Source organism: Neolamprologus brichardi, chromosome 18 (assembly GCF_056152115.1).
Source record: "Neolamprologus brichardi isolate AB-2024 chromosome 18, ASM5615211v1, whole genome shotgun sequence".
Lineage (NCBI taxonomy): Eukaryota > Metazoa > Chordata > Actinopteri > Cichliformes > Cichlidae > Neolamprologus > Neolamprologus brichardi.
Window position 1 is genome coordinate 6,440,364 of NC_142121.1, and position 27,358 is coordinate 6,467,721.

At 42.9% G+C, this 27,358-nt stretch overlaps 1 protein-coding gene and 1 long non-coding RNA gene across 6 annotated transcripts in view; one reads left to right on the forward strand and one right to left on the reverse strand.

The window, feature by feature from the left end:
• LOC102797426 (disco-interacting protein 2 homolog C) overlaps positions 1–27,358 on the forward strand; it is a 242,806-nt gene that overhangs the window by 182,911 nt on the left and 32,537 nt on the right. For all 5 annotated transcript variants that reach the window (XM_087832056.1, XM_087832058.1, XM_087832057.1 and 2 more), the window contains 13 exons: positions 7,502–7,612; positions 10,016–10,139; positions 13,841–13,950; positions 14,875–14,977; positions 15,097–15,161; positions 17,773–17,866; positions 17,962–18,081; positions 18,678–18,792; positions 20,300–20,439; positions 21,962–22,098; positions 22,178–22,386; positions 23,772–23,886; positions 25,661–25,862. In XM_087832056.1, the coding sequence (XP_087688182.1) occupies positions 7,502–7,612; positions 10,016–10,139; positions 13,841–13,950; positions 14,875–14,977; positions 15,097–15,161; positions 17,773–17,866; positions 17,962–18,081; positions 18,678–18,792; positions 20,300–20,439; positions 21,962–22,098; positions 22,178–22,386; positions 23,772–23,886; positions 25,661–25,862 (1,645 nt within the window). The remainder of the gene's footprint in view (positions 1–7,501; positions 7,613–10,015; positions 10,140–13,840; positions 13,951–14,874; positions 14,978–15,096; positions 15,162–17,772; positions 17,867–17,961; positions 18,082–18,677; positions 18,793–20,299; positions 20,440–21,961; positions 22,099–22,177; positions 22,387–23,771; positions 23,887–25,660; positions 25,863–27,358) is intronic.
• Positions 15,923–16,395, reverse strand: LOC148097508 (uncharacterized). Its single transcript, XR_015716832.1, has 2 exons — positions 16,273–16,395; positions 15,923–15,977 (listed from the first exon to the last, which is right to left on the reverse strand). It is a non-coding gene; the product is annotated as an uncharacterized LOC148097508 (long non-coding RNA).

The following is a 27,358-nucleotide window of genomic DNA, read 5'->3' on the forward strand; positions in this document are numbered from 1 at the left end:
GGATAAATACAACAAAATAAAACTAGTACCGGTACCGGAAAAAAGAAGATTTATTCATAACACACGTGAAAAGACCCAGGAAAACCGAGTAAACGATAAAAACGATAACAAAATAACGCTGAAAACCGATAAAAACCCTGAAAACGATACATTTCACACCTGAGCCTCAACTCTCGCGGCCCGGTACCAAACGACTCACGGACCGGTCCGAGGCCCGGGGGTTGGGGACCGCTGAGTAAGAGGACCCGAGGGAAGCTCGGAAAGCTAAGCAGAAGTTATTTGGAGAGGAGAGTGACTGCTGTTGGTTGAAAAGAGGTAAAAAAACGTCAGTGGTGTGGAAACATTATGGGTTCAGAGTCAGACGTGGATCAAGTAGACACAGTGTGTAAACTTTGCTACAGTGTCGTAGCTGCACCACAGAGCAACACTGCAAAGTTCACTAAACATAGATGTTTACATTTTTCATTTATTTCTTATATTGCAAACATTTGCACTGTTATCAGTATTTGCACACTATTTTATATTATTTTTTGACAATCTTTAAAGTCATTATTCAACACATTGTTATTGTTAAATAAATATCGTCAAATAATCGAGATCTCAATTTCAGTGAAAATAATCGTGATTATCATTTTTGCCATAATCGAGCAGCCCTAACTGCAATTGGCTACTAATTGACTGCTGTAAACTTTAGAAATTGATGCTGTATGATTCATTTCAATGCACTCTTTTTAAAATATCGGAACTTTAAGTGAAATTCATATGAAGTAAAGTTAGCAACAAAAGAAGTGTGACCATACGTTTCTATGTCTAACGTTTCACTGCAGTTTTTCTCTTTGTTAATCCTTTCAGACAGATAACAGTGCTGCAGGTCGCTGTGCTCCTGGATAGTAATTATAATTGATTTTCATTGCTAGCACCGGGCAGTCAGGCTGGTTTACCGTTTCATTACATTTTTCCTTTTCAACCTTCTGTTTTGTTCAGACCTGTCAGTAACAAGTGACACATTTTTCCTGCGTATGACACTTTTCATCAACAAGGAAGCTGTCAGAGCGTTTTCCTGAAGCAAATACTTTTTTCCATCATCAAATGTTTCAATTTAGGTTTTTCACCCAGAACCTTTGAGCGTGTCCCCCCCTCTCTCCTCTCCCCTCCTCTCCCCTCTCTCCTCTCTCCTCTCCCCTCTCCCCTCTCCCCTCTCTCCTCTCTCCTCTCCCCTCTCCCCTCTCCCCTCTCTCCTCTCTCCTCTCCCCTCCTCTCCCCTCTCTCCTCTCTCCTCTCCCCTCTCCCCTCTCCCCTCTCTCCTCTCTCCTCTCTCCTCTCCCCTCTCCCCTCTCCCCTCTCTCCTCTCTCCTCTCTCCTTTCCCCTCTCCCCTCTCTCCTCTCTCCTCTCCTCTCCCCTCTCTCCTCTCTCCTTTCCCCTCTCTCCTCTCTCCTCTCCTCTCCCCTCTCGCCTCTCCTCTCTCCTCTCCCCTCTCCCCTCTCCCCTCTCTCCTCTCTCCTCTCCCCTCTCCCCTCTCCCCTCTCCTCTCCCCTCTCTCCTCTCTCCTCTCTCCTTTCCCCTCTCCCCTCTCCCCTCTCTCCTCTCTCCTCTCCCCTCTCTCCTCTCTCCTTTCCCCTCTCTCCTCTCTCCTCTCCCCTCTCCCCTCTCCCCTCTCTCCTCTCCTCTCTCCTCTCCCCTCTCTCCTCTCCTCTCCCCTCTCTCCTCTCCCCTCTCCTCTCCCCTCTCTCCTCTCCCCTCTCCTCTCCCCTCTCTCCTTTCGCCTCTCTCCTTTCTCCTCTCGCCTCTCTCCTCTCTCCCCTCTCTCCTCTCCCCTCTCCTCTCTCCTCTCCCCTCTCCCCTCTCTCCTCTCGCCTCTCGCCTCTCCCCTCTCTCCTCTCTCCTCTCCCCTCTCCTCTCTCCTCTCCCCTCTCGCCTCTCCTCTCTCCTCTCCCCTCTCGCCTCTCCTCTCCCCTCTCTCCTCTCTCCTTTCCCCTCTCCCCTCTCTCCTCTCTCCTCTCCTCTCCCCTCTCTCCTCTCCCCTCTTTCCTTTCCCCTCTCTCCTCTCTCCTCTCCTCTCCCCTCTCTCCTTTCGCCTCTCTCCTTTCTCCTCTCGCCTCTCGCCTCTCCCCTCTCTCCTCTCTCCTCTCCCCTCTCCTCTCTCCTCTCCCCTCTCGCCTCTCCTCTCTCCTCTCCCCTCTCGCCTCTCCTCTCCCCTCTCTCCTCTCTCCTTTCCCCTCTCCCCTCTCTCCTCTCCCCTCTCTCCTCTCCCCTCTCTCCTTTCCCCTCTCTCCTCTCTCCTCTCCCCTCTCTCCTCTCCCCTCTCGCCTCTCCTCTCTCCTCTCCCCTCTCTCCTCTCTCCTCTCCCCTCTCTCCTCTCCTCTCCCCTCTCTCCTCTTCCCTCTCTCCTCTCCCCTCTCTCCTCTCCTCTCCCCTCTCTCCTCTCCCCTCTCGCCTCTCCTCTCTCCTCTCCCCTCTCTCCTCTCCTCTCTCCTCTCCCCTCTCTCCTCTCTCCTCTCGCCTCTCCTCTCCCCTCTCTCCTTTCGCCTCTCTCCTTTCGCCTCTCTCCTTTCTCCTCTCGCCTCTCTCCTCTCCCCTCTCTCCTCTCTCCTCTCTCCTCTCGCCTCTCCTCTCTCCTCTCCCCTCTCTCCTCTCTCCTCTCGCCTCTCCTCTCTCCTCTCCCCTCTCTCCTTTCGCCTCTCTCCTTTCGCCTCTCTCCTTTCTCCTCTCGCCTCTCTCCTCTCTCCCCTCTCTCCTCTCCCCTCTCCCCTCTCTCCTTTCCCCTCTCTCCTCTCTCCTCTCCTCTCCCCTCTCGCCTCTCCTCTCCCCTCTCCCCTCTCCCCTCTCCCCTCTCTCCTCTCCTCTCCCCTCTCGCCTCTCCTCTCCCCTCTCCCCTCTCTCCTCTCTCCTCTCCCTCCTCTCTCCTCTCCTCTCCCCTCTCGCCTCTCCTCTCCCCTCTCCCCTCTCCCCTCTCTCCTCTCTCCTCTCCCCTCTCTCCTCTCTCCTCTCCCCTCTCTCCTCTCCTCTCCCCTCTCCCCTCTCGCCTCTCCTCTCTACAGCTTCACTTTAATACTCTATAACAAGAAAAATGCTGCAGCATAATATTTGTAAGAAGTTATTCCAGTGAGCTATTATGAAGCATCCTGTATAAAGAGCTGGACTCACAAACATCAGCCAGAGTTTGTTGACGTCACCTCTCAGGATTTATGCAAAATCCGCCACATGGAGGTTACTTAATACTTTAAACATGGACTCTTGCATTGTGCTTCCTTTCTTCTGTTCCTTTCTAATCATCACGTTATGCTCAGAGCCTCCTATTACCCAACACTCCACATGGCTCCACACATGAAATCATGCTTAAGTGGAAAAAGGTTCAGTAATGGTCCCACATGTTTCTGCTGCCACGTGACACCCATACTTCTCGCCCCTCGTTCTTCTTTATTTTAAGCTTAATTTCCAGCTCAGTGGGAGACTGAGTCAAGACTGGCTCCATGCCAGCGTGTGAAGTTTTCAGCCAGAAGGATGTGTGTTTAATTACATCGCAAATTCTTTCCCCTGTAATTTGTTTAGAAGACATTTTTGCTGGAGCTTTTAGAGAAATTACACTGCACATTTTCAGTATCTCACCTGAGCAGAGTGCTTCGCAGAACGATTAAACAAATAGGTTTCAACAGGAGAATGTTTAGAAAGCCGATGAGATTTAATTACGCGCGACGAACAATAAAGGAGTTGTTACTTTATGAAATTACGTTAGAGGTTTTGTGTTTCTGTGCAGAGAAACAAGTTCAGTAAGGTTTCAGGGAATGATGCTGCTGAAGAATCAGATAAAACTGTGGATGTGGTTTCTCTTTAAAAAGTCCTCTTGGGCCAAGTTTTGTTTTTGAATTACATTTTTAATATGACATCATTATTGCAGGGGACTGCACATCCAAACGGACTCCAACTCTGGCAAAGAGCATCAAATGGCAGGAATTTTCATACAAAATGAGTTTTTTAAAAAGCTGTGGTGTCATGTGACACGGGGGGAGTCATTACAGAGGTGAGAAAACGAAAATGAGAAAGGAGTAAAAAACATTTCCCAGAGGCTCTGAGCGCCACACAATCATCAAGTTCATTAAATTCAATACATTATTCCTTTTATTTTTTTATTATTACATTCACTTAAATCTTTACTTTTAAATTACTTTTTAATGAGAGCTTTCTATATTTTAATCCTTACCAGCACCGAGACCTGAATAACGTCATCTCGTTCTGTCGTTTGTCCTTATGATGAATGACAATAAAGAACTTTCAACTGAGAAGTGTTAATCCCATAATGCACGGTGCACTCAGGAGTACCTGTCCAGTATGACGGATGGGTGGATTGTCTGAGATTTGCACTGAATTTCTCTTTTTGTCCTATGTTTGTCACATGCATACCCTCCAAATCAAAACATGCATATGATATTTCTTCTGGTGTTTAAGTTTGAGGTTCAAAGCCATCGCCACTGTGATTGTGCTGTAGAAACAGCTAAAGGTAGAAATGGTTCATTTACTTATTGAAGTCCAGGCTCTGGCTGCTGGGCTGGGGGTCAGCGTACACTCGTCTTTAACGCCGCTCTGGGTTCTTTACTAGCTTTGTGTTAGCATGCTGTCTGTGCAGATACTTGTATTTGCAGTATAATGCAGTTATTTCATGCAGTTTGAACTTCACCATCACACTTTTGTCCTTCTGTGCAATAATATATTGTGGGAAAACATTATATTATATATATATATAAGTATCATATTTCATTCCTGATTGTATACAAGTGCACAGGAAGTGGTTTTTTCTTCTTCTTCTAAGCTTTCATTGTGCAGATAATTGAAGGACCCATGCTTGTATTAACATCATTGTAACTGTGATATCCATCCGGTCGTTAAGTCTGACGTCACTAGCCGTATCTGGGTCTAAACTCCGCTGCAGGTCTCAGGTATCAAACCATCACTATGGCATTACTGAGAGTTGAAAAACCGTCTAAAGTCTTTCATCTTTAATAAAATGATCAGCGTTCTGCTCTACCAGGTGTAACAATTGAGTTTAACATCCAGGCATCCATGAAAACGGAATTTATGACATTTAACGGAGTTAGAAGTTAGCAGGAAGTTAGCTCGCTAGCTTCTAGCTAAATACAATATAGCATGTCCTGACTGCGGGGTTTTGGAAACAAATTAAAACGTACAGCTCTGTTATCACTTCCAACATAAATGAAGACAGAAAACTAAACAGCAGTGACGTTTGTAGGGTTACTGAAGTTTGGCTAGCTGGTATATAATGATGTGCTACGTGACCGCTAGCGACACAGCTATGTTAGCATAATATAAACAAGCTAACTTTTTTTTCCACTCGATAAAAGTTAAGGTGAGTGTTCTCGGTGGTCAGGAACAAATGTAATCGCATAGCAGGATGCTGTAAACGGACCAAACTTCAGCCAGGAGAGCAACTGAGATAATCCATCCACAATACGAGGTTAGTCATTCATATACTGCTGCATGGGCTGGGCTGTAGCTACATCCTAAGGTTTTAAAAACTGAGCTTAAATAAATGATTAGCGGTAATAAAAGCCGAGGGAGGTCAACAGTGATCACTGACTGTTTTAGGAGCTTTTTGAGATTAAATAGAAGAAAATACAAAACAAACATGTTAACAACACAAAAGCCATATTAAACGCAGACTACTTTAGGCCTGGAAGTCATCACGTAACGACCGGATTACCACTACAGAACACAACGTTGCAACATGTAACTAGTTAATGGCATAGTGTGTTGCATTAGAGCTGTTCTTTTTGTGCCATCGCTGTTATGCAAGTCTTGTTGAGATCGGGTTTCCTCACTGCAGAAAGAATGCTTAATGAGGATCAGATGTAAGTTGGAATAACTTAGTATTTACTTGGTACCAAAGAAAGCTGATGCAACAGCATGTCTTTACAGTTTGTATTATCTCAGTTCACCCACCGAGATCATTTTTCTATTTTCAGACAGATATTCCTCTTTATTCATTCAGTACCTTCTAGTCTTCCAGCCCAGCTTTCTGATTTTTCATGAAGCAATGAATAGCTCTGCATGTTTTGCATCAAGAATATCCATGAATGCATGGCAGTTCAGTTCAATTCAGTTTTATTTATATAGCACCAAATCACAATAACGAGACTCTTTAAATTGTAAGGTTAACAACAAAAGAGAGAAACGCATTTGACAGAAGTGGGAAGGAAAAACTCTGAGCCAGGCTCAGGGAGGGGCGGCATCTGCTGTGGGAGGGAGACGGGACAAAAGTCACACTGAGATATGCGATGTAAACGAAACAAGTGGGCAGCTCACGTACGTGCAGTGTTTCCTGACATGCACTCTGCAGCCTTTGCAAGCAGAAAACGTGAATCTCTCTGCTGTCGTTTACAAATGAAACTTGACCCGCTTCAATGAGGCGTGCACATGTCAACAATAGCCCTGTTAAAGCATCATTACACCACTCTCATTCATTCAGGTGCACTTAGCTTATACCGCCAACTCTCTGCCACACACACACACATTAACACACACGCATCCACTCTTGTGGTGTACTGTACTGTATATGGAAGCTATTAAGAACTTAAGCAGGGGTCCACCATTATCATCACAGCATGCAACTGGAGCTGAACTGGACCAGAATGCAAGAGCGCGAGATAACAGCCTAGCTGTGACATAGAAAGCGGGTTGATGGGTTCATGCTCTGTGGACACGATAGTGGAGAGAAGTTTGTATCTTTGCACTAGTACTGTAAATACTGTACGTCACCAAACTTATGAAACACAGTCAGAAAGTTGTGAGGGAGTGAAAGACACGAGGTGATGACATTAAAGGAGAAACTGCCCAAATTTACGTTAGCGCAATTTCTTTAGGTGCAGCTTGTTTACTGAGAAAAATTAAAATTTTAGCATGGATTTTTAGTGTATTCTGTGTGTTTTTTAACAAGAGCTGTTTAAAACAGCATCCAGTAGTTCAGGAGCTTAAGTTAAACTTCAACGTGCTAACAGAAGGTTTGAAGACAGACGACTGGAATGAGAGGAAGGACTGTGAACAGGAGAATGTGAAGTAAAAGATATTTAAAAGTAGAGGAGGTATTAAACAGAACAAAGAAAGCAGAAGGAGAGGAATAGAGGAAGTGAAAGAGGGAGGGATGTTGACCAGATGCCCCCAGAATGATTCAGCTTTGTTCTTCTCTGGTTCCTATCAGCCATCAGCATCACAGACACAAAACATGCTCCTTTCCTGACTTCGTTGCTGCCTCGTCTGCTCTGTCTCGCACTCTCTCTTGAGTAAAACAAAAACCTCTGAAATCCTTTCAGATGTGATATTTCAGGCTATGATTGGTTTAAATGTAACTCCTGGTTTGAATAACCAAATATTTTTTGTTTATTGCCTTAACCATCAAGGCAACATCATAACTTTCCCTCAATCCTGAAATTTCCAAAGATTTCTTCCCGTTTTAATCTGTAACACATGTATTATGTCTCATTCTGCCTGTAGGTGGCGCTAGTTTTCCCTAACAATGACCCCGCCTCCTTCATGACAGCCTTCTATGGCTGCCTGCTGGCTGAGGTGGTTCCTGTGCCAATAGAAGTACCGCTGACCAGGAAGGTAAGAGGAAAACCGCACTCGATGTCTAATTAAAATTTAAGGAATAGTGAAAAATATGTGGACGTTAAATATTACTATATGGTGAAAAGTATTTCACCAAAAAGCCAGCAAACTGCAGTTTAATACAAGTAGAAGAAACCTTAATACTAATTTACATAAAACTGGATATAAACTGTTTATTAAAAACAAATGGAAGCAGTAGCCTTAATAAAACAGTAACTTTTATTATTTTTTGCACCCATGCTTGTTTTATTTAATAGTGCAGTCCTCAATTTTTCTTAGTGTGGACGATTCTGAAGACTGTAAAGCTGTTTAAGGGTCAGATCATTGATGTAGTCATTTTTTTTGGCAGTATTTTCTGTTCAGACAGTGATTGTTGAAAAGGTGCGATGTGATTTCCAGTGTTTGTGTGGCTGACAGCAGTGTTAATGGGCCACCGTGACTACAGGCTTCCTCAATGATTAATGGCGTCACGTTCGGGGATCTAGTTCAGAATTCAGGGAGCGTTCGTGGACCTTTGAGTGTCACGTCTCCTCAACAGCATCTAACAAAAAGGAGGCTGTAAACTAATCATGGGGTTGAAGGTTGGATAACCACCCCCTCCACATGTTTTGCTCAAGTTCAAGTTGATTCTGACAGGAGGTTTTGGATTTCATTGCTTCATAGCTGGTGTGAGAGTCCAGGTTACTGCATGCATTGATTTCAAACAGCAAACGTGATTGACTTGTTCTAATAAAATCTTCTTAGCTTTAGCAGTTCATCAAGTAGGAAATGTGACACACACCATTTGTTTTTTGCTGCACTTTCACTGCATCGGTGGTACTGGTGCACTGTCTTCAGGCACAGGATATTTGCATATAAAGGCCACAACAAAGCTCAATGTCTTGGCTGCTGCTCAACAAGAAAAGGATCCATGCCTGAGCTGAACTGCAGGTAACTGGATTACCAGTCTGCAGTGCTCAGTTATCAGGTACCTTGCAGTTTGTTTCGAATCTCTTAGATTACCAAATACCCACGACAACAAGAATAATTCACACAGCAGACATGCTCTGCTTTATATCATGAGGGGATTGGTCATTATGCAAATAAAGGTTGACAATGAGGAGTTTCTGTTGTTGGAAAAACAATTTGATAACATTTCTATTTAAATGTCGTCTTATTTTCTGAAGTGAAGCTGCATGAGCAGGTTGAACAGAGGACGTGCAGCAGAGTCATACAGTGCAGAGCTAATTCACACCAGTCAGTGGAGCTAATGCAACACTGGGGGGGATAAAACATGAGTCATTGGAAGGCACTTTGTGATTCAACACAGAGGACGCTGAGCTTTGAGCTGAGGTGTAATGAGAGCCAAATGTCTCTGAAGAAGCGACTGTGCTGCTGCTGCTGCTGTCGTACATTTGTTTGAGTCATCGTTTGGACTGAGCGTAGCTCCGCATTGTAATATCCTCTGGGAGGAACCAGGAGGGCTGGTGTGAGTCTCGTAGTCAGTGTGGATTTCTGATGATCAGCCTGGTGATCACTTCACTACACCTTCCTGTCAGGCTGATTGTTTACAGAGAAGCAGGTAAATTATGACGTGCGCGATTCAAAGCATCGAATCTGCACTGAGCAGCGAGGAAACAGCAGCAGGAACTGACAGAAACGTCATGTTTCCATCGTGTTTTCCCACATGGTTTTCCATCTTCTCACCTTGACTGTTGCTGTTTTATTTCATTAACAATGTTTCTATTGCACCCAGCGAGAGCTGTTTATCTCACTGTGGCAACACCTACACTTACTAATTAGCATTTTAAAGTTTGCTATTCAGTGCTTAACCAGGAAGAGAGGACTCCCGAGATCTGAGATCTCCTTTGTGCTTTGACCAACTTAGGCAGCAGCTTAATCAGCATCGGTTGCATCATGATAGATGCACCTTATATGCAGACCACAGAGCAGGATGCACAGAAATGTTTACTCTTTATCCTGTGCAATTAGGATAAAGAGTAAGAAACGTTAAACAATAAATACTTTGAGGCTAAATCTCAGATAAAGGTATGAATATTGTGTCTAACAGAGAAGGCAAAGAGCAGACGTAACATTTGCAGACTGATGTAACTGCCTCAGTCGTTAAAATCAGCTTGATTTCAGCTGATTTCGAGCAGAGGAAGCAGTGAGCTTTAGGGGAAGATAAAAGAAATCATTCTTGGGAGTTTCAGGAATAATTTCTTATATGTAGAAATTAGTTTGTAATTGTAATATCACAGTTGAACCAGTGAACCTGACAATTTCACATAATCAGCACTGTAGATTTCCCCTTTCAGGACTCGTATAGAACAGAGAAGCTGGTGATGACCACAAAGCACTTACACATTGATTCCAATCCTGCTGATGAATCGCAGATCAATGGTCTTTGTCTCTCTGCAGGACGCCGGCAGTCAGCAGATTGGGTTTCTGTTGGGGAGCTGTGGAGTGACTGTAGCTCTGACCAGTGACGCCTGCCATAAAGGGTTACCCAAGAGTCCCACTGGAGAGATCCCACAGTTCAAAGGTCAGAGGCGCATGAAATTTATTCGTAAAAACATCCATACATGCATCTTTAATCCTCATACAAACACCAGTATTGAATAAATCTAGACTGCAGTGGGGATCGTAGTTTAGAAATAAATCAGCGTCCATCCATCTTCCTCCGCTTTATCCGAGGCCGGGTCGCGGGGGCAGCAGCCTAAGCAAAGCAAAGCAAGAATCAGCGTCCGTCTTTTGAAATATGTAGAAAAACTGCAACTTTTAACCGAAACCATTAAAAATCTTTAACCTGCTTTTTATGACAAGTTCTGCTCAAATTTGAGTTTTTCAAACGAACTAAAGAATCCATTTAGAAAGCAACTGTATTCAAATAATTTTAAAAAGACATCGGGACAACCTAAAGTTGTTAAGGCAGTGGTGTCAAACAGAAGGCCTGGGGACCAGAGTTGGCCCTCCAATGTATTCAATCCGACTTCTCTGTATTTTTAAAGCTTTTCTTACTAATAAAATCCTTGTTTTAAGGGTTAGGGTGGGAACAAGATTGAAATTTTGGAATATTCTGAAGCATTTTGTGTTATTGTATACATTGTATTGGAACCTTTGTCTAATAAAAAGACCTTTGAAAGAAAGAAAGAAAATCCTCCCTCATGGCCATGGATTAAAGTAATTAAATAATAGATAAACAATTAATTGTTAATTAATGTGTAATTTCACACATTTATCTCTTAAAGCTTAAACCCAAAGAGTCGTCCTGACAGATTTTTATTCTTTACTACATCACTATTTCTTTATCATCGAGAAAACAACTGAGACATAGTATTAAGATGACACTTTGCTTTATATATATGAAGATATCTGAAGGATTCGGTGTGTAAGTAAATGTCTTTACAGATTGACCCACTTAAGGCCAAAGTGGGCAACTGGTTTGACATCCTTGATTTAAGGCAAACGTGAGGCCTGCAGGTCAGCTGTGTAAGGGTTTCACTGGTAAAGCACTTTTTCTGCTAACTGTTTGATCTGATTTCTGCTGTGTGTGACATGTAAATGAATTAATCCAGATGTGTTTGGGTCTGGATGTGATTGTCATTTTGTCAGTTTGACACCCCTGCAGGGAGGTGGGATAATCCATTCAAACAAAGCACATCATGAAGGTGAAAGTGCATCTTCTGCCAAAGCTGGGGCTCCTTTTTGCAGTTTTAAAGAAAGTGGTCCATGTTTTGTTGCTTTGCTCCAAATCTCCACTAGATTTATGAAATGATCCTCAGTGATTTTTAGTATAATCTCACTGGCAAACAGACGAGCCAAGCAAACTCTCTGTGAGCAATCACAAAATTCCCTCTCAGCTCTTTCCATTTCTTGAGCCGCAAATCCACAAAAAATAACCATAACCTTTATTTAAATCGCAAATTCGAATCTTAATCCACCACCAGACTCTTGCAATTATCAGGACTGAACACGATGTCCTGACAATGCGACTTTTAAACTGGACGAACGAGACTGCAGACGAACACGTGGTTCAGAGTTCAGCGCGTGGTCCCGCGGTTCAGTTGGATAAATGGACAGACTGATGACTGCAGACAGCTGGGTTTGAGTAATGAATGACAAGGAGACGGAGAGAGAGAGAGAGAGAGTGGTAATGCAAGTCGATAGCAGAATAACTGACATGACTGAGGGAAGAGAAAAATGGATGCAAGTCATGTGATAGATGGAGGAAAAAGAGACGTTAGCGGTGAACGAAAAGAGAGAATCTCCTGCTGATTAATAACCATTGTTTGCTTTGCAGTAATGGATGTATAAATAGCAACATCATGCTATCAGATTTATCGCTCCTCATTCAGCCTGGATTTAGTGTGTGTGTGTGTGTGTGTGTGTCATTAAAGTGGAGTGCTCCCCTTATTGATCAGCAGGCTATAAGCTCATCTCGTTCTGATTGTTTCTTCTGTCTCGCTCCCCTGCAGAATCAGCAGCAGTAAATTCAGGCATTAACAGCTTTCATGTACTCGGCATTCTGCATTCACTCGTTTTCATCCGAGCAACAGCTCAGCACGGAGAAAAACATCCTCATAATAATAATAATTTGTCTTTGTGAGGGCGCCAGTCGCTCTTACAGCACAGTTTTCACACGTTATTGTTTTGCTTATGTTCACAAACTGGTGCGATTGCGACTCAGCGTTAAAGGTTGGTAATTGGATCTGCGTCTCATCCAGGACGCCAGAATGAATCACACACTGACTCTGAGTTTATGTCTCTTTGAATTAAAGCATCTGCAAAGACAGTTAAGAGATGAGGTGCAGCAGATTAATGAGACGTGAACTGAGAAGCTTCTTGTTTGTTTTATGACTTCAGTCTCAAACAAACTCTGTGATAGTTGTCAGTTGTTCCAAGTTATTATTCAGCATTCTCAGTTTTCCATGACTCAATGAATAAGGCTCAGTTTGCAGCCCACTCTGTAACTCACTACATACATGTGTGGGTGGACGTCTCATATTGGTTTGTGCACTGTTGACGTTAGCCACGTTAGCTTATGCTACAGTAACAGTGACTGGAGACCACAGAGTGGACTGCGACCAATCACAGTCAGCTGCCATCTTCAAATCGACTTTGGTGCATCGAGGTGGTGATAAATTAGCAATGAGATGGAATCATTCTGTTGTTAGTTCTCATTAAGTTCACATGAACTGCTTGTACCTCATACATTTATACATTTTTCCATTAAATTCTCAAAGTGACGACGATTTAACTGCACAATGACAACTCAGTAACTTACTGTTATTATATAGAGATATAACCAGAACACTACCAGAATACTAATCTGTCTGTTTGGTAGTTGGGGTTTGGTCCACCAGGGGCTCCGCTCCTGGACGGAGGCCCTGGTGGACCTACAGGAGGATGGGCCCATGTCCCTTTTTCGGGCTGTACCTGGCCAGGCTCCATGGACTAAGGCCCGGCCACCAGACAGTCGCCCTCGGGCACCCACCCCAGGCCTGGCTCCAGGGCGGGGCCCCGGTAACACTCGGCAGGGTGAACTGTTCCCTCGATTGTCTTGTCATAGGGGTCTCTTGAATCGCTCTTTTCCTGGTCCCTCACCCAGGACCAGTTTGCCATCGGTGACCCTACCAGGGGACAAAAGCCCCCCGACAACATAGCCCCTGGGATCCCTGGGACACAGATACCCCTCCACCATGATAAAGTAGTGATTCATGGAAGAGTTGATGTGGTTCGGGCATCTGACAAGGATGCCTCCTGGGCGCGGTGTCCCACCAGGAGGAGGCCCCGGAGCAGACCCAGGACACGCTGGAGGCATTATATCTCTCGACTGGCCTGGGAATGCCATGGCGGTGTTCCCCTGGACAAGCTAGAGGAGGTGGCCAGGGAGAGTGAGGTCTGGGCTTCTCTGCTTAGGCTGCTGCCCCTGTGACCCGGCCCCAGAAGAAGATCGATGGATAATTTGTCTGCATTTTTATATTTGTTGTCTTCGTGTAAATAAAACCTTGTTGCACTGTCAGCAGCTGTTGCAGCAAACCAGTGAAGTCCAACGTTTCAGTTCTGTCAAAGAGAAAAATCTAAAAGCATTCGTGTTGCTTTCTGTTCCTTTTCATAGTCAAATAATAGAATAAAGTTAGTGTTTTACAAACAAAAAAAAAGGTTAAGTGGAGTAAAATAATCCTTTAACCAGCAACATGTGAACGTTAAAGGGATGTTTGTTTTGTCTCCATGGGCGCTCAGGCTGGCCGAAGGTGATGTGGTTCGTCACGGAGTCCAAACACCTATCCAAACCACCTCGAGACTGGTTCCCACACATCAAGGAAGCCAACCAGGACACTGCCTACATCGAGGTAACTCAAACGATGACAGAAACACAGATGCATGTTCTCGTCAGGGCATCAAAACATTTCCACCCGTGTTGTTTCAGTCGTGAAATCAACGCCGCTACATGTCCTCCAGCTTAGAATCTCACCACAGCTCGGTGGACGCTTCGCTGCTTCTCAGCTGGCCGCCGCTCAATTCTGTCGTCCTGTCTGATTGATTTGAATGTAACGTCTCTAGTAATTGCACGGGCCGCCTGGTGAAATGTCTCCCTGATTGCTCTGCAGATTGAAAAAGGCTTAAAGGAAAATGATTAAAGCAAACGGACGATTGAAAAATGACCTTTTATTTTTAACAGAAGCCACGAATCAGTCGAGATGGACGAAAGTACTGCGGTGCACTTTATGGTGGCTTAAAAAGAAATGTTAGTTTTTCAGTGACGCGCGCATAACATTAAAAAAGAAAAATGTTACGACTCAAAATGATTCATCGCTTTAAAAGCGACTCATAATGTGCGTTTGTCCGACTGATGTCAGACTTCTCAGACAGATGAGATCTATTTTGTGCAGACTCTCACTGATTACTGTCACAGCACTCAGACATCATTTAGGTTTTTGGGAAGTTAGTGTAAAAAAAAAAAAGCCTTAAATTGAACAATCAATATTTTTAAAAATTGCTTATTGACTGAGCTGCAGACACTAATTTGACTCTGACTCCACTAAAAAACTGAAACATGGATGTTCTGGGTCTCCTAGATACTTCAAGTAAACACAGTCTGTAAATAAAAGTCTGTGGGGGAAGCGGTCGTTCGAGGAACTGCAGTTTTTGGCGCTTCCACTTTGGCTCTCGTTCGTGCTTGGAAGAAGCACACGTGGAATTTTTCTGTATCGACGATCATCATGCACGCAGGAACAAACCGCCTCGTCACTCTGCTTCTGTTTCTGTCTGTCCAGTATAAGACGTGTAAGGACGGCAGCGTCCTCGGAGTGACGGTGATGAGGATAGCGATGCTCACGCACTGCCAGGCCATCACACAGTCCTGCTCATACACAGAAGGTAGTACACACGTTTACTCTTGTTGATTAAACCTCTGAACAGCGCTGCTGTGCTGCTACGGTCGGCTGTTTCTCTCTGACGCTCAGATGTTCAAGTTTGACTCTGTTTCTGTTTCTCAGCTGAGACCATTGTGAATGTACTAGACTTCAAGAAGGATGTAGGACTGTGGCACGCCATCCAGACAGTAAGAAAACTTTTGTATGAAACTACAATTCCAAGTCGATAGTTTTGTTAAACAAACTCTTTGCCTCAAATATGAATTTACTTAAAAAAAAAATGTAATTACAGTTAAAAAGCTAGTTTTCTCCCCAGAACTTAATATATATAACATACATGAAGTGAGACATGCTCTGTAAAGTCTACTTAAATTACTAAAAGTTCCCAGTTCACAGTATTTATTGCAGTTGTCATATGAATTAATTTTAAATGTATATATTTACTGCCCAGTTACACTTTCCTCCTCCTCCTGGTGCTGAAGTTCTGCATCTTACCCCATTTCGATCCACCACACGTGCCCATATTCAGTCCAGCTGTGATTATAAATACCAGTTCTCCACCCAGTCTGGCTTTAACGTGCACCTCGAAGTCTTAGCCAGATTAAAATGAAGCCAAATCTGACACCATCCGGGTACCAGAGGCAGAACGAACCTGAGCGCGCTGACTTTTGGCCTCAGTTCGCTCAGTTCAGCGGCTCTCTGCCGTCAGATTAATGCAGTGCAGTAAAGGAAACAGCATTTCTTTCCGAGCTGCGGTGGAGTGTAACGTGCCTTTGAGAAGAAAATACTCAGGTCAAGTACTCACGTACAGTAATAATAATAATAATAAACTTTATTTATAAAGCACACTAAAAAACCAAGGGTATACCAAGGTGCTTGACAAAAAAATAAAATAGGAAAAAGGAGATGGGAGTGTAGCATCCCCGGTTGAAAAGATGGTCTCTCAAACTGATGGTTCACAATCCTTTTATTAAACAGCCGTGTATGTGAACACACCGTAAGAGCTACAACATACAGAATAAAAGACTATTAGTAAATCAAACAGTGTGTTACCTTTAACCTTTTGACTTATTCATTAATCACAAATTAATTCTCTTTACCTTACATAACAAATAACACTAAAACTTGTAAATTATTGCATATAACAGTGAAATCGTTGCATCGCTGCCTAAACATGACGAGGTACGTTAGCACCCTCTAGTGGGTGAAAACTTAGCCTTTATGCTTAGTAGCGGTCAGCAGCTATATGCTCCGTAAAACAACAAAATACATATCTACAGGACAAACTTTGTTACGAACCTTGTTCCCTCATCAACCAGGTGCTAAGAAACTGCTTTCAACTCAGTGTTGCACCTTAATAGCCGTTCTTTTTCCCATTCCCGTCCATTAACCATAGAGCACACCTTCTCTCTGTGCATTAAAACTCGCGCTTCTGCCATATGGTTTACGCCACTTAATTTACGGCACCTTGTCGCTCTGTGACTTTCAAAATAAAAGCATCCGCTCCAACAATATAATAGTCACTCATAACTTTACAAAACACTTTACAAAATATTAATGAGGTCATTTACAGGGAGGAAAAAGAGAAAGGACCTGGCATGTATCAATTATAAAACCTTGACAATCATAATATATAAAAGTAGTTAACAAGCATAACGGATAAAAATATACCAACGCACACGAAATGTTAACTAGGTGGAAAAGCAAGATTAAATAAATAAGTCTTCAGCCGTGATTTAAACAGTGGCGTAGAGTCAGACGCCCGGATATCAACAGGAAGATTGTTCCATAAGACTGGGGCAGCTACAGCAAACGTCGCCGCGAGATTTCAGCCGAGAACGAGGATGCTCCAGAAGAAGTTGGGCAGCAGATCTAAGTGCTCTAACAGGAGTGTGTAACCTAAGAAGCTCATTGAGGTCATTTTGTAAGTGACAAGTAGTATTTTAAATTACGGTACTTAACTGGCGGCCAGTGCAGGCCAGCAAGAACAGGAGTGATGGAAGAAAACTTCCTGCTACCTGTCAAAAGGCGTGCCGCCGCATTCTGGACAGTCTGCAATCTAACGAGAAGGGAGGAGGACAGGCCAATGTAAAGAGAGCTGCAGTAGTCCAACCTGGAAGTCACGAATGCGTGAATAAGTTTTTCCAGGTCATTGTGCGGAATATAGCGCTTAGCCTTAGAAATGAGGCGCAGCTGATTAGAACTAGACCTCACAACAGCAGACACTTGCTTGTCAAATTTAAACGAGCCATCCAGTAATATGCCCAAATTACTGGCATAATCAGAAGGGGAGCTAGCAAAAGGCATCAGAGCAGCACACAATTGGTCACGGGGGATTTTACTATCGAACAGCACGATCTCCGTTTTCTTTTCGTTCAGGACAAGAGAATTACTCTTGAACCAATCTTTAACCTCACGCATGCATTCGCGAAAATAGAGAAAAGACATAGCAAGATCGTCAGTAATCTCAAAATAAATCTGTATATCATCAGCATAGCAATGAAAGGCAATATTATACGTCTCAAAAATTGCTCCAAGAGGGAGCAGATGTAGTGAGAAGAGAACAGGGCCTAATACAGATCCTTGAGGCACACCACAGCGTACAGGTACCGAGGAAGATGAGAAGTTGCCCAAATTAACCGAGAAAGACCTGTCAGCAAGATAAGATTTAAACCAGTTGAGGGCAGTGCCTCTTATACCCACAGTATGCTCAAGTCTTATGTGAGTTTCTGTCCGTTTCACTTCTTTAACTCTGCACATCTTCATCTCTGTTAATGTGTCTCTGTGTGCGTCTGTCAGAGCGTGATGAACATGATGCACGTCATCAGTATTCCCTACGCCCTCATGAAGGTCAACCCGCTGTCCTGGATCCAAAAAGTCTGCCAGTACAAAGGTGACATAACGTATCTGACGTGTCTCCTTCTGTTTGAAATGACAAATTCAGTCATTTAACAGCAATAATTTGAACCGGCGATGTTTTATTTCCAGCTAAGGTGGCCTGTGTGAAGTCACGCGATATGCACTGGGCTCTGGTGGCCCACCGGGATCAGCGGGATGTCAGTCTGAGCTCCCTGCGGATGCTTGTGGTGGCTGATGGTTCAAATCCCTGTAAGCTAACAGTCTTTTTAATATATGTTTAAAGTGTCTCCTTTACCTGCTAAATATCCAACTCATGTTTATTTGTACACTGATAATGTTTAGTGATTTAAGATTGCTTTTTTAGGAGTTGTTAGCTTCACTGTTAGTGTCAAAGGTCAAAGTTGACCTTCAGAAGAAATATCTAGAAGCCATATCAAACAAAAGGGCATCAAAAACATCATAAAACATCAAAGTTAGTGTCGGCCTTACCCTGTGTTCTCTGAGTGCTCTTATTCCAGATATGTTTAGTGGGTTCAGATCAAATGACTGACGAGCTGAAGAGGCGTTTCTCCTCAAACATCGCTGCTGGATTGTTCGTGTACTCACACCTGCAGGGCCCTGTTTAAGTGTTCAGTGTATCCAAGTTACCTGAAAACCATTTCTTTATTTAGATCCTTTTCAAAAAAGTTAACAGGAGATGCGTAAAAGATTACATGTGGAGCTGTGACTGGTTTATTTTATTGGTTAGTTTCTAAAAGCTTGGAAATGAAGAAGTAATCATTAAAAGTAGCAATGAGCCGCCTCTGCTTTCGTAAAAAGCCTTTAAGCGTTCGATTGTCTCTCAGGGTCGATCTCGTCTTGTGACGCCTTCCTCAACGTCTTCCAGACGAAAGGTTTGAAGCCGGAGGTCATCTGCCCGTGTGCCAGCTCCCCCGAGGCGCTGACTGTGGCTATACGCAGGTACACTGACAAACACACTGTATTCAGCTGTATTCACCACAAGACACACAGATATAATTAGTACAAATTTATTTGCTTTCTAGCATTTAAAGACAAACTTTTAGCGAGTTATTTCTACTTTATAATGGCTTTAACCTCCTTCCGCTGTTTTTTACTATTTTATGACCTTAAATTTACAGTTTCATAGGTTTTAAAACACTAAACTTACACTTCCACCTCTTTAATCATCCAGTCTGTAGTTTAACATCTGAACGCCACATTTACAGTCAGAGCAGCTGCCAGTCACATGTTTTTATTGATTAAAACACTTTGAGGCTGAGTGTTTGCATCTCTGCTTGTGTGTGCTAATAAAGAGCTTTTCCTCGCTGGGTGTGGGGGATTATGAGCTCTGTGTTTAGAGGAAAACCTTTAAACTTCACTCACACACATGTTTATATGGTATTTGTGAGGACCTTCACTGACACACAGCAGTTCTTAGCCTCTAATCCTCGCTTCAGCCTAAACTTAATTACCCTTAAAATGTCCTGGTAATGACTGGGGACAGAGTAAGTGCTCTCCTCCCTAAACTGTCCACACTTTCTGAAAACACCGAACTTTCCAAAAACACTGAAGTTGCTTCCTCTTTTCTAAAAAGACGTGTCGCTGTCCTCACATCGCTGAAGTATTTTGACTTTGTTAAACGTTTAAATCGCACTTCCTAAAACTTCTTTCTCTTCCCATTAATGTGCTTGAATTATGAAAATGTCTTCAGCCTCCAAAGAGGTCCCGTCTTTCAAAAATGGCCCCAAATGTAACCGTTTTTGAAAATGTCTCAGTTTTCCAAAATAATTTTTACTGCCTCCATAATTTAAACAGTCTCCTGACTTGAGAAATGTTTCCATCGATGCTCTTGTGTCATAAATATATCATTTATTTTTATAATATTTTGATTTTCAGGTTATTTCCCTGAACTGTCTTTACTTCCCCAAGACGTGTCTGGACTCTAAAACAAATTTGTAGCTACTTACTTCTTAAACACACTTATTTCTGACAAATGTTGTTGTTGGAGCTATTTGTTCTTATTTTTTATTATTTTGAAATTAGTTAAAGTTTGCTGTTAGTTTACTTATATTTTGGGGTTTATTTACAAGTTATTTGTCGGTTAATATTTTGTTTCAAAGTTTGTTTGATGTTACTTTGTTAAATTAGTCAGGAAGAGCTGTAGGGCCATTTTGTTTTCTATAAATAAAGCGACTGGTATAGGACCAGCATGCACTGGGGTGGGCCTATGGTTTTTTACCAGAGCAGGAGAAGCAGCAGGAGGTAACAAAAAAAAATGGATCTTGTTATTGCCAAACTGGATAAATAAACCATCAAAACGCAACTTTCAAGTTTGGACAATGGACTTCTTTTGCCTGCGTACAAAATAATATCTCAGTGCAGCAGTGGCTTGTGGACTTTTGATTGTGGGATGTTTGATTTGTCAAACAAAGGAATTGCCACTACAGTTGTGTTCTCCCTCCTGCAGGCCGCTGGAGGAGGGCACCACCCCTCCTGGTCGCGGCATCCTGTCCATGCAGGGTCTGAGTCATGGCGTGATCCGGGTCGACTCGGAGGAGAAGCTGTCGGTGCTCACGCTGCAGGACGTCGGCTCCGTCATGCCCGGAGGTGAGACAGATGTCCAAAAAGCAGAGTTTGAACCGAGCACTGCTGAAGTTGTGATACTTTTTTAAATGTATATATTAGGGGTGCAACGATACACAAAATTCACGGTTCAGTTCGATACTTTGGTGTCACGGTTTGATATTTTTCGATACAAAAAAATGTTCATGCTTTTTTAATTTGTCATTTATTAAAATTATAAATATATATTTTAACTCAAAAGTCCAGTTTTTAAATTTAATGTTGCTGAAACAACAAAGTAATAAAAAAATAATCTATCTGATCGAGAAATCACTCATCTTTGGAAAAGAGAGTTTATTACAGAGAAATGGCTCTTTCCAAAATAAAAGCTATACTATACGCTTCTTCTGGGCTATATTCTCAGCAGCATATTAAACATATCAGGTCCCCATAAGGAGAATCATGTGCTAACGGCTGTCTAAATGACTCGGGTAAAGTTTGTAGCATGCGTGCTTGTTGTTTTTGTCTGCTTCCACTTGTCTTTGCACTAGGATGATGTCGGAGTAAATGTGCAGTCATATTCGTTGTGTTCCCACTAGTGCTGTCAGCGTTAATCTGAAATGACGTTAACGCCACAACACGGCAAATCTCTGTTAACGAGCTACCGCGGATCGCCCCGTGCGTGGGGCTGGACGGCCAACACGTTAACGAGCTAACTGCGCTAACGCAGTAGTTCCCACCCACGTAATTGAGCATTGCTGGCACATCCGACATACTGTTTTACTTTTGTCCATGACGCGCTTACCTTCAGGGTCATACGTCACATGAAGACCAAAATAGTTCCAAACATCAGATCTGAATGAGGGTGGGGGAGGTTCAATTTGCCATGTTGCAACGAGCTTAGCTTCTGTCTTGCTAGCTTGCGCTGCGCTCAGTGGATCTGCGCTCGACAGTGCAGCCTAGGCGGAGTAGTCGAGCGCAGATCCACTGAGCGCTCAACACAGACAGCACCGTTAGAAGGAAAGTTGATAAAATAAATTAAAAATTTTGTATTGTTCAATACATATGTGTACCGAACCGAAAGCACTGTATCGAACGGTTCAATATCGATACGAGTATCGTTGCACCCCTAATATATATATATAATTTACGTTTGTCCGCTAAAGCCAAAGAGTAGTCTGCTTTCAGCATGATGCCATCATGACTTTGAGCGATTGTTTACTTTATTTTTACATCTATCGAACCTGCACAAGACTTTATTTACTGCATGATTTCAGGATTTGTGTTTTTAAGGAGTTATATATGTTTTTGGTATTGATGCACTTAATTAAGACCTTAAAGGTAGAGTTAAGGTCATTAAGGTCAAAAAAGAGAGTCACTGTTGTCCTTATTTCTGACTTCATTCTGCAGGTAAGAATCACGAAATTAGTCAACAAGAGAAAACAGTCTTCTTTCCCTGATGGGAGATGGAGGAGGAAATACCTGCCTAACAAATACCTGATTTGAAGTCTGGGAATAGTTAAAACTTTTATTTGAACTTTGCTGACGTCTGTCTTTCTGCCTGTAGGTCTGATGTGTGTAGTGAAGCTCGAAGGCGTTCCCCAGCTCTGTAAAACAGACGAGATCGGAGAGATGTGCGTTTGTACTGTTGCCACGGGGACCTCCTATTACGGCCTGGCCGGTATGACCAAGAACACGTTCGAGGTGAGAGCGTGAATGCTTCGGTTGTTTATTTATCTCGTGTGCGTTTTGTTTACGTGTCGTGTCTTTAAAACCTCTGCAGGTCTTCCCCGTGTCCAACAACGGCACTCCCATCAGCGAGTTCCCCTTCACCAGGACCGGCCTGCTGGGATTCATCGGACCTGCAGGTCTGATCTTTGTCGCTGGGAAGATGGACGGTCTGATGGTGGTCGGTGGGCGTCGGCACAATGCTGACGACATTGTTGCTACGGCGCTGGCTGTGGAGCCCATGAAATTCGTTTACAGAGGACGGTGAGCGTTAATATTAGGGCTGGGTATCGTCACTGATTTTTAGAATCGATTCAATTCCGATTCACAAGGTCCAGAATCGATTCGATCCACGATTCGATTTAATTCGATTCGATTCGATTCACTTAGATTTGAATATGGGAAATTTTGACAGTCAGAAATATTATAATTCAGATTAGTACGTTTACATATTTTTGTATCTATAAAAAGGAAGCTGACACACGCAAGACTTTATCAAAGGTGTGAGCATCACAGCAGATGCCTTTGTGTCAAAGTAGCTGAAGATAAAACACAGAAACACATGAAGGTGATTTTTCCTGGCCTGGGATTTTATAAAAATATTCTGCAGTACATCAAAAACGAAAGAAAACCATTAATCAACACATGAACATTACCTCTGAAGTTACAGCGGTTTTATTAGAGACACGGCTAAGCGTTTTGCATTTTGCATAATTTTAAAAAGTTGAAATTTGTTCAGCATTGAACGGCAGAAATTAGGTTTTCTTTTCGGAAGTATATAAAACAGAAAAAAAAAAAAAAGTCGGCCGATAGCGCTGTAAACAACGGTAGACTTGTGCGTAACAAGCAAGCGAATAATGCAGAAAACCGTACAGAGAGAGAGGGGGGGGAGAGAGAGAGAGAGAGCTGTGCATCGTGGTCGAAGCAAAACAGTAAAAGTAAGAGTGAATTCATGACGATGTTTTTGTGAAGCGTAGTTTGGATCCTCTTTTGCTGCTGGTTCGGTCAATATTGTTTGGAGAGACATCAAACTAACAGCTTTAGAATCAGCGCATAAAGGGCGTGAACACAAAGCACGGACCCGCCGACAGATCAGAATCAGTGAGCTGTCGGCTTTCAGCCCCGACTGTGAGAAATTCGACATCTAACTGATTCTGATCCGCGGGCTGCGCTGTGTGTTTAAGTCTTTGTGCAGAATCCGTGTTCCTGCTCTCATTTACTGTTTTAGCTGTTTGGTGGTTGTTGAAATTTTGTGAGATTTCACCTGAGATTCTGGCATTTCAGGCAAAATAAATTTATATTAAAAAAATCGATTCAGGATTTTAATGAATCGATTTTACGTTATCCAAGCCAGAATCGATTTTAATCGATAAATCGATTATAAAAACCCACCCCTAGTTAATATTGCTTTATTTTCTAAGCAGGACTCAGGTTGTTTCTCGTTATTGTGGAGCTTGTGTTTAATTTACAAAAGGGAGATGTGGTTCAAACACACATTAACGCAGCCTAACAGAGCAGTGCCACAATAAACCCGCCCCTTCACAAATATTATAAGCTGCTGATGACTTTATGGTCATTTTGGTGGCTGGCTGTGTGGAGCGCAGTTAAACTGCATGCAATGAAATGGGCTAATTCTGTGTGTTCTGCAGGATAGCAGTGTTTTCCATCACGGTGCTCCATGATGAGAGGATCGTGGTCGTGGCTGAGCAGCGGCCGGACTCGACTGAGGAGGACAGCTTTCAGTGGATGAGTCGAGTTTTGCAGGTACGCTCATATTTCAGACAGGATTGTCATTTCCTGCTGCAGGAGTTTGTTTTTGGCTGCCTGGCTCTGTTCTCGTACCTCTCTCCATTATGATTAACTTGATTATGACTCTAGATCAGGTATCGATGGCAAAGGGCTCATCTGCAGGGATATTTATTCAGTTCAGTTCAGTTTTACACTGGTTGCTATTGAGAGAGCTACTGTAACGTGAAGTAAACTAGCAGGACTTAAACCCTGTGAAGCCAGTTTTCCATTGTATGAACAACAAAGAACTGTTGAGAGAGTTGACACGACTAAAAATGAGTCATCTCTGACAGATTTAGAAGCAAATTTGGAAAAGAAGAGCGTATAATCCTAGCTATGGTGGTTGCTATAGAGCAGGGGTGGGGAACTCCAGGCCTCGAGTGCCGGTGTCCCTGCAGGTTTTAGATCTCACCCTGTGTCAACACACCTGAATCAAATGATTAGTTCATTACCAGGCCTCTGGAGAACTTCAAGACATGTTGAGGAGGTAATTTAGTCATTTAAATCAGCTGTGCTGGATCAAGGACACATCTAAAACCTGCAGGACACCGGTCCTCGAGGCCTGGAGTTCCCACCCCTGCTATAGAACAAACCTCTTTTATTTAGACTGCCTAACTGCATCTGTACCCCATGTGGCTAACCTGCATGTTATGTTCTTTTACATGTTTGTGTAAAAGAAAGAAAAAAAAATTCGTATATACTGATTTTAAATAATATCAACAATTATCAATAAATCAGGAAATAAAAAAACAATATGGTCGGTAGAGCATTGATTAGATAATTCACCTATTTAAATATACTTGAAAAGCTCAGGACACCATTCATCTGTAGTGAGTGTACTCAGATAGCAAAGTGACTCCGGGCCCACTCCCACTAAAAGTGTATATATCCATGTACACTGTTTACCTCAGCTGACAATGATGTGTGAGAAGTGTCCATGTGTGTTTACTCTGGAGGCTGTAAAACTTTGTGGAAGGACTCTGGTAAAATTAGACGACTTAGTGAAGCTCATTTCTGTCTGATTGCAACATTTATTCTATTAAATAACCTCAAAGAGTCACTGAGTACTTTTTAACCTGTAATTCTGAGAATTTTGTTGTCAAAAAGTATCTGTGAGCTGTTTTTAGCCATGAATGACTGATGGGATATTGTCGTCAACCCAAGTTTGAATGCGATAACTTGAAAACGAGCCAACGTAGGATTTTGGAGTTCAAAATCTAAAACTCTAACACAACTTGTCTTTTTGTTTTTTCATCAGAAGCTGGAAAACTGCAGAATAGAACCAGCCTGGTCCTTTAACACAGCAGACACATTTTAACAGCCCACTTGCTGAAGTGACAAAACAGCTCTCACAGCCTCCTTCACTCCCTCAGAGTCATATAAACACACACACAGCTTGTGATACTATATTATGCATTCATACTGTATAGATAAAACCTGAGCTCACAGTCTCTGAGCCAGCGTGGCGACTGTGGCAAAGCTGTAAAAGGCGTGTGGAGTTTTAACTGCTGCAGTAAAACCATTTCTCTTTATTCCTTCACCGCTGCAGATTCCGCCCGCGTGTTTTTCCATTCGGTTTGTCGGGTCGCAGAAGCAATCAGCGATTTCAAAAGAAGCTGAGATGAATCGATGGAGCAAAAAATGATCAAACACTAATATTATAGTAATCAAAGCAACAACATAATAATATGTTGATACATTGTTTCATCTATAAATCTAAGCATACCTCTCCCAACACGATGTCTTCCAGGCGATAGACGGTATCCACCAGGTGGGGGTGTACTGCCTGGCTCTGGTCCCCTCCAACACTCTGCCCAAGACTCCACTGGGTGGCATCCACCTGTCCGAGACCAAGCAGCTCTTCCTGGAGGGGGCGCTGCACCCCTGCAACGTGCTCATGTGTCCGCACACCTGCGTAACGAACCTGCCCAAACCCCGGCAGAAGCAGCCAGGTACAGTACGAGGACGAGCCAATACGTGAGAGCACAGTTAAGGGATCCTCGTTATAGAGGCTCTTATAGCTTTTATAGAACAACTTGATGTCACATATAAACACACTAGTTGTCCTTAAATGGAGTTTTTACACACGCAGGATTAATTTTGTGGGAAAGGAGTACTTTAACCCTTTAAAACCGGTGGGAGCAGCACGCTCTGTTTTGCGTAACTATTTTTAAATCCTGGTAGCTCTGCAACCACATAAGCTAGCGCAATAATTTATTTTGCATATGAAACCGGAGGAGTTGTGCTTACATCTTATGCCATCAGCTTGACCTCGGTCACAGTTTCCTTCCACATATAGCTTTGCGAAAACTGCATAAAAAGCGCTTGCAGCAACAAAAACATAATATTCCAGAAACACGCTTTGCCGATCCGATCATCTGTTCGTAACACTTCCTACATTGGAATAGACGTCAGCATGAAGTATCGCATGTCTGCCATGACCTGCCCGAAACCGGAAGTGACGTCATGTTCGCAGAAATGTAGTTTTTTACCATCTGGGCCTCATGAGCCTATACTGGTGTTTTTAAAAGTTATGTTTGACTTTATGACTTTCTGTGTCATTTCTGGGATGCTTAGGACTGCACTGCTGGAAATAGTTTATTTTGATGCATATGCTGCTTTTTTGCAAATTTACATTATAATATTTATTTTCGTTTTTCCTGCAGTTTATAAAAATTGGTGTATTTCAAAAATAAAACTATGAAGACACTCAAAATAAATTTCCTGTGGTGGGAAACTATTTTGTGCAACTTTTTTGTATTTACAGTTTTGAGGGATAAGCCTCTTAAATTTCTCTAACTAGAAATATATGTTAAAAAAACAAAAACGATTTTCAATTTTTTTGTAGTTTATTGCACTTTTTTGCAATTTATGTAATTACTATGCACTTAATGCAGACGTATTATTAAAATCTGGGCTATAATGGTTGTATTGATGTATAGCAACTTGAAATGCTCCCAAAAATGGCTCCACAACATGTAAAAATATAATATAAGCTCTGGCGGGCTTGGTTCTATGGTAGGTCTTAAAGGGTTAAAGAAACCAGTAAGCTTTCTAAGCTGTCACATCACAACCCCTCCTGCCTCCTCATCTGAACTTGAAATGATGGGCAGCATGTCACTGTATGTGAATGTGACTTCTGACAAAATAGCCGAACACTGGCTGCAGTGGTTGGATGTGTTCACCGTTTCCAGCTCAGGCAAGCAGAGGCATCAACTGGAGTTTAGCTGGAACGACTCAAACAAAGAAAAGAGAATTGAAGACAAAAATGTTCCAAAAAAAGCACAAATTAAAAAATCAGTTTCTGAATTTGGTCGCCCCACTTCCAGGGTCCTGATGTTGTGCGTGCTGACTCACAGTCGGTCTGTCACGGCCCTGTGCGGCGCTCGATTACATCGCAGCCATTGTTGACAGCTGTGCGTTTCCTGCCGTGACAATTCAATCCATA